General features: G+C 40.2%; 2 protein-coding genes across 2 annotated transcripts in view; both read left to right on the top strand.

Moving 5' to 3' along the window:
* The first annotated feature begins 60 nt into the window (after positions 1-60).
* On the top strand, positions 61-1,932 carry LOC138365336 (homeobox protein 2-like). Its single transcript, XM_069325633.1, has 4 exons — positions 61-198; positions 377-977; positions 1,074-1,416; positions 1,458-1,932. The coding sequence occupies exons 1-4, from the start codon at positions 61-63 to the stop codon at positions 1,930-1,932; spliced, it is 1,557 nt and encodes a 518-aa protein (XP_069181734.1).
* A 62-nt stretch (positions 1,933-1,994) lies between these two features.
* LOC123760180 (uncharacterized protein PF3D7_1120600-like) overlaps positions 1,995-12,509 on the top strand; it is a 72,339-nt gene continuing 61,824 nt past the window's right edge. Inside the window, exons 1-7 of the mRNA XM_069325632.1 lie at positions 1,995-2,132; positions 2,311-2,901; positions 2,989-3,330; positions 3,423-3,765; positions 3,887-5,564; positions 11,002-11,210; positions 11,257-12,455. Coding sequence (XP_069181733.1) covers positions 1,995-2,132; positions 2,311-2,901; positions 2,989-3,330; positions 3,423-3,765; positions 3,887-5,564; positions 11,002-11,210; positions 11,257-12,455 — 4,500 coding nt within the window. The remainder of the gene's footprint in view (positions 2,133-2,310; positions 2,902-2,988; positions 3,331-3,422; positions 3,766-3,886; positions 5,565-11,001; positions 11,211-11,256; positions 12,456-12,509) is intronic.

The raw sequence follows: 12,509 nt of genomic DNA, 5'->3' as shown, positions 1-12,509 counted from the left end.
ATGATAATGTTGACCATGATTATGTTGACCATGAAAATGTTAACCATAGTAATATTGACCATGACAATGTTGACCATAATAAGTGTTGACCATGATAATGTTGACCATGATTGTGTTAACCATGCGAATGTTAACCATGAGAATGTTAACCATAGTAACGTTGAGCATGATAATGTTGACCATGAAATAGTAACCATAGTAATGTTGACCATGAGAATGTTAACCATAGTAATGTTGACAATGATAATGTTGAACATGAGAATGTTGACCATAAGAATGTTGACCCTGATAATGTTGACCATGATTATGTTAACCATGAGAATGTTCACCATGATAATATTGACCATGGTAATGTTGACATTATAATGTTGACCAGGAGAATGTTGACCATAATAATGTTGACCATAGAAATAATGACCATAAGAATATTAACAATTGTAATGTTGACCATGATAATGTTGACCATGATAATATTGACCATAGTAATGTTGACCATAGTAATTTTGACCATAATTATGTTAACCATGAGAATGTTGACCATGGTAATGTTGACCATGAGAATGTTAACCATGAGAATGTTGACCATGAGAATGATGACCATGATAATGTTGACCATGATTATGTTAACCATAGTAATGTTGACCATGAGAATGTTAACCATAGTAATGTTGACCATAGTAATGTTGATCATGATAATGTTGACCATGAGAATGTTGACCATGAGAATGTTGACCATGAGAATGTTAACCATGAGAATGTTGACCATGAGAATGTTGACCATGATAATATTAACGATGAGAATGTTGACCATGATAATGTTGACTATAGTAATGTTGTCCATTGTAATGTAGACAACGAGAATGTTGACCATGATAATGTTGACCATGATAATATTGATCGTGAGAATTTTGACCAGAGTAATGTTGACCATGAGAATGTTGACCATAGTAATGTTGACCATGAGAATGTTAACCATAGTAATGTTGACCATGAGAATGTCGACAATGATAATGTTGACCATGAGAATGTTCACAATGATAATGTTGACCATGAGCATGTTGACCATGAGAAAGTTGACCATGAGAATGTTGACCATGAAAATGTTGGCCATGATAATGTTGACTATGAGAATGTTGACCATAGTAATGTTGACCATGATAATGTTTACTATGAGAAAGTTGACCATGATAATGTTGACAATGAAAATGTTGACCATGAAAATGTTGACCATGATAATGTTGACCATGATAATGTTGATCATGAGAATGTTGACCATGAGAATGTTGACCATAGTAATGTTGACCATGAGAATGTTGACCATAATAATAATGACCATGATAACGTTGAAAATGATAATGTTGACCATGATAATGTTGACCATGATAATGTTGACATAGTAATGTTGACCATGAGAATGTTAACCATAATAATGTTGACCATGAGAATTTTGACTATAGTAATGTTGACCATGTTAATGTTGACTATGATAATGTTGACCATAGAAATAATGACCAAAAGAATATTAACAATTGTAATGTTGACCATTATAATGTTGACCATGATAATATTGACCATAGTAATGTTGGCCATAGTAATGTTGACCCTGATAATGTTGACCATGATTATGTTAAGCATGAGAATGTTGACCATGGTAATGTTGACCATTATTATGTTAACCATGAAAATGTTGACATTGATAATGATGACCATGATAATGTTGACCATGATTATGTTAACCATGAGAATGTTAACTATGAGAATGTTGACCATGATAATGTTGACCATGACTATGTTAACCACGAGAATGTTAACCATAGTAATGTTGACCCTGATAATGTTGACAATGAAAATGTTGACCATGAAAATGTTGACTATGAGAATGTTAACCATAGTAATATTGACCTTGATAATGTTGACCATAATAAGTGTTGACCATGATAATGTTGACCATGATTATGTTGACCATGAAAATGTTAACCATAGTAATATTGACCATGACAATGTTGACCATAATAAGTGTTGACCATGATAATGTTGACCATGATTGTGTTAACCATGCGAATGTTAACCATGAGAATGTTAACCATAGTAACGTTGAGCATGATAATGTTGACCATGAAATAGTAACCATAGTAATGTTGACCATGAGAATGTTAACCATAGTAATGTTGACAATGATAATGTTGAACATGAGAATGTTGACCATAAGAATGTTGACCCTGATAATGTTGACCATGATTATGTTAACCATGAGAATGTTCACCATGATAATATTGACCATGGTAATGTTGACATTATAATGTTGACCAGGAGAATGTTGACCATAATAATGTTGACCATAGAAATAATGACCATAAGAATATTAACAATTGTAATGTTGACCATGATAATGTTGACCATGATAATATTGACCATAGTAATGTTGACCATAGTAATTTTGACCATAATTATGTTAACCATGAGAATGTTGACCATGGTAATGTTGACCATGAGAATGTTAACCATGAGAATGTTGACCATGAGAATGATGACCATGATAATGTTGACCATGATTATGTTAACCATAGTAATGTTGACCATGAGAATGTTAACCATAGTAATGTTGACCATAGTAATGTTGATCATGATAATGTTGACCATGAGAATGTTGACCATGAGAATGTTGACCATGAGAATGTTAACCATGAGAATGTTGACCATGAGAATGTTGACCATGATAATATTAACGATGAGAATGTTGACCATGATAATGTTGACTATAGTAATGTTGTCCATTGTAATGTAGACAACGAGAATGTTGACCATGATAATGTTGACCATGATAATATTGATCGTGAGAATTTTGACCAGAGTAATGTTGACCATGAGAATGTTGACCATAGTAATGTTGACCATGAGAATGTTAACCATAGTAATGTTGACCATGAGAATGTCGACAATGATAATGTTGACCATGAGAATGTTCACAATGATAATGTTGACCATGAGCATGTTGACCATGAGAAAGTTGACCATGAGAATGTTGACCATGAAATGGTTGGCCATGATAATGTTGACTATGAGAATGTTGACCATAGTAATGTTGACCATGATAATGTTTACTATGAGAAAGTTGACCATGATAATGTTGACAATGAAAATGTTGACCATGAAAATGTTGACCATGATAATGTTGACCATGATAATGTTGATCATGAGAATGTTGACCATGAGAATGTTGACCATAGTAATGTTGACCATGAGAATGTTGACCATAATAATAATGACCATGATAACGTTGAAAATGATAATGTTGACCATGATAATGTTGACCATGATAATGTTGACATAGTAATGTTGACCATGAGAATGTTAACCATAATAATGTTGACCATGAGAATTTTGACTATTGTAATGTTGACCATGTTAATGTTGACCATGAGAATGTTGACCATAGTAATGTTGACCATGATAATGTTGACCATGATAATGTTGACCATGAGAATGTTTACCATGAAAATGTTGATCATGATAATGTTGACGACAATAATCATGACCATGATAATATTGACCATAGTAATGTTGACCCTGAAAATGTTGACCATGATTATTTTAACAATGAGAATGTTGACCCTGATAATGTTGACCATGATTATGTTAACCATGCGAATGTTAATAATAAGAATAATGACCATGATAATGTGGACCATATAAATGTTGACCATGATAATGTTGACCATGATTATGTTAACCATGAAAATGTTGACCATAATAATGTTGACCATGGTAATGTTTACCATAGTAATCTTGACCATGATAATGTTGACCATGATAATGTTATCCATTTTAATGTTGACCACAGTAATGTTGACCATGATAATATTGACCATGATAATGTTAACCATAGTAATGTTGACCATGAGAATGTTGACCATGAGAATGTGGAACATGATAATATTGACCGTGATAATGTTGACCATAATAAGTGTTGACCATGATAATGGTCATCATGATTATGTTAACCATGAGAATGTTGACCATGATAATGTTGACCATGAGAATATTGACCATTATTATGTAAACAATGAGAATGTTGACCACGATAATGTTGATCATGAGAATGTTACCGATGATAATGTTGACCCTGATAATGTTGACCATGATAATGTTGACCATAAGAATGTTGACCATAATAATGTTGACCATGATAATGTTGACAATGATAATGTTGACAATGAAAATGTTGACCATGAAAGTGTTGACCATGATAATGTTGACAATGAAAATGTTGACCATGAAAGTGTTGACCATGATAATGTTGACCATGATAATGTTGACAATGAAAATGTTGACCATGAAAGTGTTGACCATGATAATGTTGACCATGATAATGTTGACAATGATAATGTTGACAATGAAAATGTTGACCATGAAAGTGTTGACCATGATAATGTTGACCATGATAATGTTGACAATGATAATGTTGATCATGAAAGTGTTGACCATAGTAATGTTGACCATGAGAATGTTAACAATATTTATGTTGACCATGAGAATGTTAACCATGAGAAAGTTGACCATGAGAATGTTGACCATGAAAATGTTGGCCATGATAATGTTAACCATGAGAATGTTGACAATGAGAAAGTTGACCATGAGAATGTTGACCATGAAAATGTTGGCCATGATAATGTTGACTATGAGAATGTTGACCATGATAATGTTGACCATGAGAATGTTGACCATGATAATGATGACCATAGTAATGTTGACCATGATAATGTTGACTATGAGAAAGTTGACCATGATAATGTTGACCATGAAAATGTTGACCATGATAATGTTGACTATGATAAAGTTGACCATGATAATGTTGACCACGATAATGTTAACCATAGTAATGTTGACCATGAGAATGTTAACGATAATAATGTTGACCATGATAATGCTGACCATGAGAATGTTGACCATAGTAATGTTGACCATGATAATGTTGACCTTGAGAATGTTGACCATAGTAATGTTGACCATGATAATGTTGACCATGAAAATGTTGACCATGAGAATGTTAACCACAGTAATGTTGACCATGTAAATGTTGACCATGATAATGTTGACAATGATAATGTTGACCATAAGAATGATGACCAAAGTATTGTTGACCAAAGTATTGTTGACCATGAGAAGGGTAACCATAGTAATGTTGACCGTGATAATGTTGACCATGAGAATGTTGACAATGATAATGTTGACCATGAAAATGTTGACCAGGATAATGTTGAACATGAGAATGTTGACCATGATAATCTTGACTATGATAATATTGACCATAGTAATGTTGACCCTGATAATGTTGACCATGATTATATTAACAATGAGAATGTTGAGCATGATAATGTTGACCATGATTATGTTAATGAGAATGTTGACCCTGATAATGTTGACTATGATTATGTTAACCATGAGAAGGTTGACCATGAGAATGTTGGCCATGATTATGTTAACCATGCGAGTGTTACGTGCCCTATTGGGTCGCAATCGGGTTCTTCTCTGATGTTATTAGAGGTTGGGGTATCCGACCCCAAGTTAGTAGTGGCTTTCAAGGGGTGTGTTCCATAACGCAAGTTAAATTAAAGGGGAAGGGATACAAATGCACTGCTTTATATATATAATCACCACCACCATAAATAAATATATAAACAGTCACATGGGGGGTATGAATACACAAATGTACAATGACTTGTCTTCCTCCGAAGACTCAGGATGCTCCACGGTGCTCACGATGAGTAGCCCTGGTTCTCTTCTTCAGTGGCCCACGATGAATCCTCTTTGATTCTCTCGGTGAATCTACCCTGGCCACAGGCCAGCCAAATCACAGTCCCACTGGGTGCTCTGTCGTGGAGGCCTTCAACCACAAATCCAGCCTGTAGCTGGCAGGTTCCGATCAGCTCCGCTGTGTAGGCCACTCCACGACCGATACTAGGGTTGCGAGCAGGATACTAGGCAGGAGCCTCGTGTGATTCCGCTGATCACTCTCCTCTCTCAGCACCACAGTGGCTAGTCTCTTCCACCAGCCAGCCCCGGATAAGGCGATCCCTGATACTGCCACGTCACAGGCAGGCTAACACTCTCAGCAGTGTTCGTCTGGCGGTGACTCACAGCTTCTTCAGCAAACTCATGGAGAGACCTTGGCTGCCTTAGGTAGACTGATTCATCGTCCAATACAGCAGTCCCAGGTCGACTCTGTAATCAGACATGTCATTAGTGCTGGGGACACTCTAGGGCACCTCACTTACAGGCTTAGACACAAACGTCCACCTATCCACTCCATAGATGGCGTTGCTGTCTAGGCGCCACCTCACCAGGGGTCAGCAGTGGCTATGTTATGAGCTGATTAAGACGGGAATCCAGCACCTGTTGCCGGTATATCCCGTCCTCACTAGATTGCGTCGTCCATTTGGAGAGGGTTTCGGGAGCGGACTCACAGATGGCGTTGTCGTCACTGCTCCGTGCTACGACGCTGGACTCGGGTCTGTAACACCTCCCCACCAAAAAGAATTTGGTTTGGATTTCTATAAAAGGGAAAACAAATCAAATTAGTACGTGGGTACAACTCCAAATGGATTCACATAAACGATGGACTGGAGTGACGAGGATGTCTTGTCCGCTAAACTGTCCTAATGGGCAACTCTGGCATAAAAGAAACTTGAAGATGTAAGGCAATGGCCAGCCTGATGTGCCTTCCCACACCTTCACTGAGATGTCAAGCAGGGGCATAATCTCACGTGCTTCGAATAAGGATCGGTATAGATGCGATCTGGGGTGACTCGACACCTCCCTGTGTCGTGGCACTGTTGATGGCTGGTCACAGACGGCATTTCTGGTACCGGTCCGGTAGTCCTTCAGGGAGACGGGAACCTGGAATACAGGGGTCTGATAATTTAGAGTGACAGCAATAGTTAAATCAGTACTCACAGCATATGCCTCTACTAGGCCCACACCTATTCCCAACGGGGCTGTTCGTACATCGAAGATGGTGTCCGCTCTACCACCGTCAGGTAGACCAACGTTCTGCATAACGCTGCATCTAGGCTCAGCAATCACGCGGGGGGTGTCAACCTGCCGGAAACAGTCACTCATAATGTCATTTTTCATACCTCCTGTATCTACTATCACCGTCCAGGTCCCTTTGTTGACTGCAACACTCGCAGTGCAAGTCTCCAATCCCTGGGGTCTCTTTGCGATGTTCATTGGAGCCATCATCTTTCGGGACGTCCACTGGTCCTTACTGAGAACACACACGAGAACAAAAAATACCGCTAAGAAACATTTGGCTAACTGAGGGATGAGTTTCATGAGCCTGTAATGTCCATAGCCGGCTATATCCATTAGCCTGGTTTGGACCGAAGAGGGCACTATAACCTTCGCACATACCTCACATACCTCTGACGTCTGGGGAATCTCTGGCCGGTTCAATGAACGTGGTACCTTGCCATACCGCAAGTACTCAAGTGCCTTCACTCCAGACTCTGGGGTATCCGTGGGTGTTTGTACACGAGGCCTCTCTTCTCGCTCAGTCGCTTCTGCCATCAAAACCTCATGCTTCTTGTCAGGAGAAGAATCAGGAGACTCTGCTAGAATGCTATCGATCTGTAGGTGAGAGGAAGGATTAAACATGTTGTCTAATTCCATGTCCGTCTGTACCTGGATATTACCATTTCCAGCTGTTACCTCGACCTTGCTGTTCCGGCTGACTCGTCCACAACCTTGAGATGTTTGTAGTCCCAACCTGTCACCAAGTCGTTGGCTAGTATCACGTCAATCCCAGCTATAGGCAAGGTATCAACTACTGCCAACGCACAGGTGCCACTGAAGTAAGGCGAGTCTAGATGTACCGACACTAAGGGGGCAACATACCACGTCCTAGGAAACCCAACCAGGACAACCTTTTGTCTCCCGTCCACACTCACTCCCTCGGGTAACGAGCTTCTCACGATCAGGGACTGGGCTGCTCCACTATCTCTGAGCACTACAACTGATCTACCAGTATGATCACTCGATACATACACGCCTGAAGTGTGAGGGGGAAACAATCTTGGTTCTTCCTGACTAGTCATAGACTGGCTTCCTACTGGTGGTGTCACACAGCTCATCAACATCACCTCCCTACGTGGGCCGATACCTCTTCTGCCACGGCACATAGCAGCTACATGCCCTTTCTGCCCACAAGTCCAACACACCATATTCCTCCTCGGACTATGGTGTTTCGGACTGTTAGGACTAGTCCTTCGAGGGCTACTTGGGGGCGTCTTCACAGCGCTTTGTGGGACGGGTCTCTCCTCTTCCTGACGAGGCTTGCCAAACAGACGTGGGTAATTCCTCGGGACATACTTAGTGGAAGGCCTATGCGTTAAGATGTACTCTTCAGCCATGGTGGCTGCCGCACTTAAGGTCTCCACCTGCTGCTCTTCTAGGTACGTCTTCAGATCTCCAGACAGACAATCTTTGAAGTCCTCTAACAGTATGAGCTGCTCGAGGTCTTCTTTGGTCTCCACCTTCCGAGAAGCACACCACTCTTGAAAAAGCCGTTCCTTGAGTGTTGCGAATTCGGTGAACGTGTGCTCCGAGGTCTTTTTCAGGTTTCTAAACTTCTGCCTGTAAGCCTCAGGTACCAATTGGTAAGCCATGAGCACTACCTTCTTCACCTTGTTGTAATCGCCAGAGTCATCAAGGGACAACGTGGAGTAGGCGATTTGGGCCTTCCCAGTCAAGACGGACTGTATCATGATGGCCCAATTCTCCTATGGCCACTTCAAAGAGGCTGTGACTTTCTCGAAGGCCGCGAAGAACTTCGAAACTTCCTTCTCGTTGAACTTCGGGACCATTTTGATGTTCCTTACCGGATCGAAAATACTTGTGTCCATTGTTTGCCTCCGACCACCTAATCGCAATACTTCTAACTCATGTTGTCTCTCTTTTTCCTCTGTCTCATCGTTCTTGCCTGTCTCACTCTTCTCTCTCTCTTTCTCGTTCTTTTTCTCGCTCTTCTCTCTCTCTTTCTCGTTCTTTTTCTCGCTCTTCTCTCTCTCTCTTTCTTTTTCTCACTCCTCTCTTTCTCTTTCTCGTTCTTTTTCTCGCTCTTCTCGTTCTCTTTCTCGTTCTTCTCTTTCTCTATCTCGTTCTTCTCTTTCTATTTCTCGTTCTAATTCTAAACGCCTCATCTCCATTTCTTTATCTTGTCTCTCTCTTTCCATTTCTAATTTCTTCCATTCTATCTCGCGATTTATTTCCAAGGCACGCATTTTGACAGTTAGAAAGCTTATATTCAGCTCACCTGCATCACTGTCAATGTCACTGCCCTTATCTTCCTTTTCAGCGGAAGCTACTTCCTCACTTTCTTTTGTATTTTGTGCCTCGCTTTCCTGTTTCTCCTCAGCCTTCAAATGCTTGTGAACCTTGAACAAGATCTCCACCCGGGAATCACTGGCACGTATCTTTATCTCCAGATAGGCACTCACTAATACAAGTTCTGGTTTTCCCAGATATTTTAATCTAGCAAGACAGTCCTCCTTGTTCAGAAAGGCCTGAACATCGTCCAGATCATCGATGGTCGCTTTTTCTGCCATTGTCACTTAGATGGAGCACTAGCACTTAACACACCGCTTCACTTTAGCACTTAATCGCACCTAGCACCTCACTTGCCACTGTTACACGTAATCACACCGGGCACCACACACTACAATATTGCACGTAATCACACCGGGCACCGCACTACGCAATATTGCACTTAACCACAGCGAGCACCTCACTCTACAATATTGCACTGAATCACACCGAGCACCGCACAGGACGTATAACGTCCTAATAATTACACACAGGGGGAATTATTTACAAGGGATTGCACTACATCACCACCCCTGTCAAACATACTTGACAAGGGGTCGGATCCTGCTGGGGATGCCAATTATGTTACAGCCCTATTGGGTCGCAACCAGGTTCTTCTCTGATGTTATTAGAGTATGGGGTATCTGACCCCAAGTTAGTAGTGGCTTTCAAGGGGTGTGTTCCATAACCCAAGTTAAATTAAAGGAGAAGGGATACAAATGCACTGCTTTATATATAAAATCACCACCACCATAAATAAATATATAAACAGTCACACGGGGGGTATAAATACACAAATGTACAATGACTTGTCTTCCTTCGAAGACTCAAGATGTTCCACGGTGCTCACGATGAGTAGCCCTGGTTCTCTTCTTCAGTGGCCCACGATGAATCCTCTTTGATTCTCTCGGCAAATCTACCTTGGCCACAGGCCAGCCAAATCACAGTCCCACTGGGTGCTCAGTCGTGGAGGCCTTCAACCACAAATCTAGCCTGTAGCTGGCAGGTTCCGATCAGCTCCGCTGTGTAGGCCACTCCACGACCGATACTAGGGTTGCGAGCAGGATACTAGGCAGGAGCCTCGTGTGATTCCGCTGATCACTCTCCTCTCTCAGCACCACAGTGGCTAGTCTCTTCCACCAGCCAGCCCCGGATAAGGCGATCCCTGATACTGCCACGTCACAGGCAGGCTAACACTCTCAGCAGTGTTCGTCCCGGGGGACTCACAGCTTCTTCAGCAAACTCATGGAGAGACCTTGGCTGCCTTGGGTAGACTGATCCATCGTCCAATACAGCAGTCCCAGGTCGACTCTGTAATCAGACACGTCATTAGTGCTAGGGACACTCTAGGGCACCTCACAGGCTTAGACACAAACGTCCACCTATCCACTCCATAGATGGCGTTGCTGTCTAGGCGCCACCTCACCAGGGGTCAGCAGCGGCTATGCTATGAGCTGATTAAGACGGGAATCCAGCACCTGTGGCCGGTATATCCCGTCCTCACTAGATTGCGTCGTCCATTTGGAGAGGGTTTCGGGAGCGGACTCACAGATGGCGTTGTCGTCACTGTTCCGTGCTACGACGCTGGACTCGGGTCCAAAACAATGAGAATAATGACCATGTTAATATGGACAATAGAAATGTTGACCATAAAAATGTTGACCATGATTATGTTAACAATGCAAAAGTTAACCATGAGAATGTTGTCCATGATAATGTTGACCATGATTATGCTAACGATGATAATGTTGACCATGATAATGTTAACCATAGTAATGTTGACCATAGTAATGATGATCATGATAATGTTGACCATGATAATGTTATCCATTTTAATGTTGACCATAGTAATGTTGACCATGATAATATTGACCACGATAATGTTAACCATAGTAATGATGACCATGATAATATTGACCTTGATAATGTTGACCATAAAAAGTGTTGACCATGATAATGTTCACCATGATTATGGTAACCACGAGAATGTTGACCATGATAATGTTAACCATGATAATGTGGACCATGATAATCTTAACCATGAGAATGTTGACCATGATAATGTTTATCATGAGAATGTTGACCATGATTATGTAAACAATGATAATGTTGACCACGATAATATTGACCATGAGAATGTTGACCATGATAATGTTGATCATGAGAATGTTACTGATGATAATGTTGACCATGATAATGTTGACCATGATAATGTTGACCATGATAATGTTGACCATGATTATGTTAACCAAGCGAATGCTAACCATGAGAATGTTGACCATGATAATGTTGACCATGATTATGTTAACAATGAGAATGTTAACTACAGTAATGTTGACCATGATAATGGTGACCATGAGAATGTTGACCATGAAAATGTTGATCATGAGAATGTTGACTATGAGAATGCTGACCATGAGAATGTTATCCATAGTAATGTTGACCTTGATAATGTTGACCATGAGAATGTTTACCATAGTAAGGTTGACCATGAGAATGTTAACCATAGTAATATTAACCATACTAATGTTCACCATGATAATGTTGACCATGAGAATGTTGACCATGAGAATGTTAACCATGAGAATGTTGGCCATGATAATGTTGACCATGAGAATGTTGACCATGAGAATGTTGGCCGTGATAACGTTGACCATAATAATGTTTACCATGATAATGTTCACGATAGTAATGTTGACTATGATAATGTTGACCATGGTAATGTTGACCATGAGAATGTTAACCATAGTAATGTTGACCATGATAATGTTCACGATAGTAATGTTGACCATGATAATGTTGATCATGAGAATGTTGACCATGAGAATGTTGACCATAATAATGTTGACGATGTTAATGTTGAACATGATAATGTTGACCATGAAAATGTTGACCATGATAATGTTGACCATGAAAATGTTGACCATGAGAATGTTGACCATGATAATGTTGACCTTAATAATGTTGACCATGATAATGTAATGAATGTTGACCACGAAAATGTTTACCTTGTGAATGTTAACCATGATAATGTTGACCATGATAATGTTGAACATGAGAATGTTGACAATGATAATGTTGACCATGATAATGTTGAGCAATAGAATGTTGACTATGATAATGTTGATCATGATAATGTTGAACAT

This window comes from Procambarus clarkii, chromosome 16 (genome assembly GCF_040958095.1).
Source record: "Procambarus clarkii isolate CNS0578487 chromosome 16, FALCON_Pclarkii_2.0, whole genome shotgun sequence".
Taxonomy (NCBI): Eukaryota; Metazoa; Arthropoda; class Malacostraca; order Decapoda; family Cambaridae; genus Procambarus; species Procambarus clarkii.
The sequence above is the reverse complement of the archived record's forward strand: the minus strand, read 5'-3'. Positions and strand labels throughout refer to the sequence as shown.

Excerpts from the sequence above, each read along its gene's own strand:
- LOC138365336 (XM_069325633.1), top strand. The coding sequence starts at position 61 with ATGACAATGTTGACCATAATAAGTGTTGACCATGATAATGTTGACCAT. Across the intron at positions 199-376 it reads ACCATGAAATAGTAACCATA|GAGAATGTTGACCATAATAA; the intron begins GTAATGTTGACC and ends AATGTTGACCAG. Across the intron at positions 978-1,073 it reads CCATGAGAATGTTAACCATA|TTGACCATGAGAATGTTGAC; the intron begins GTAATGTTGACC and ends ACCATGAGAAAG.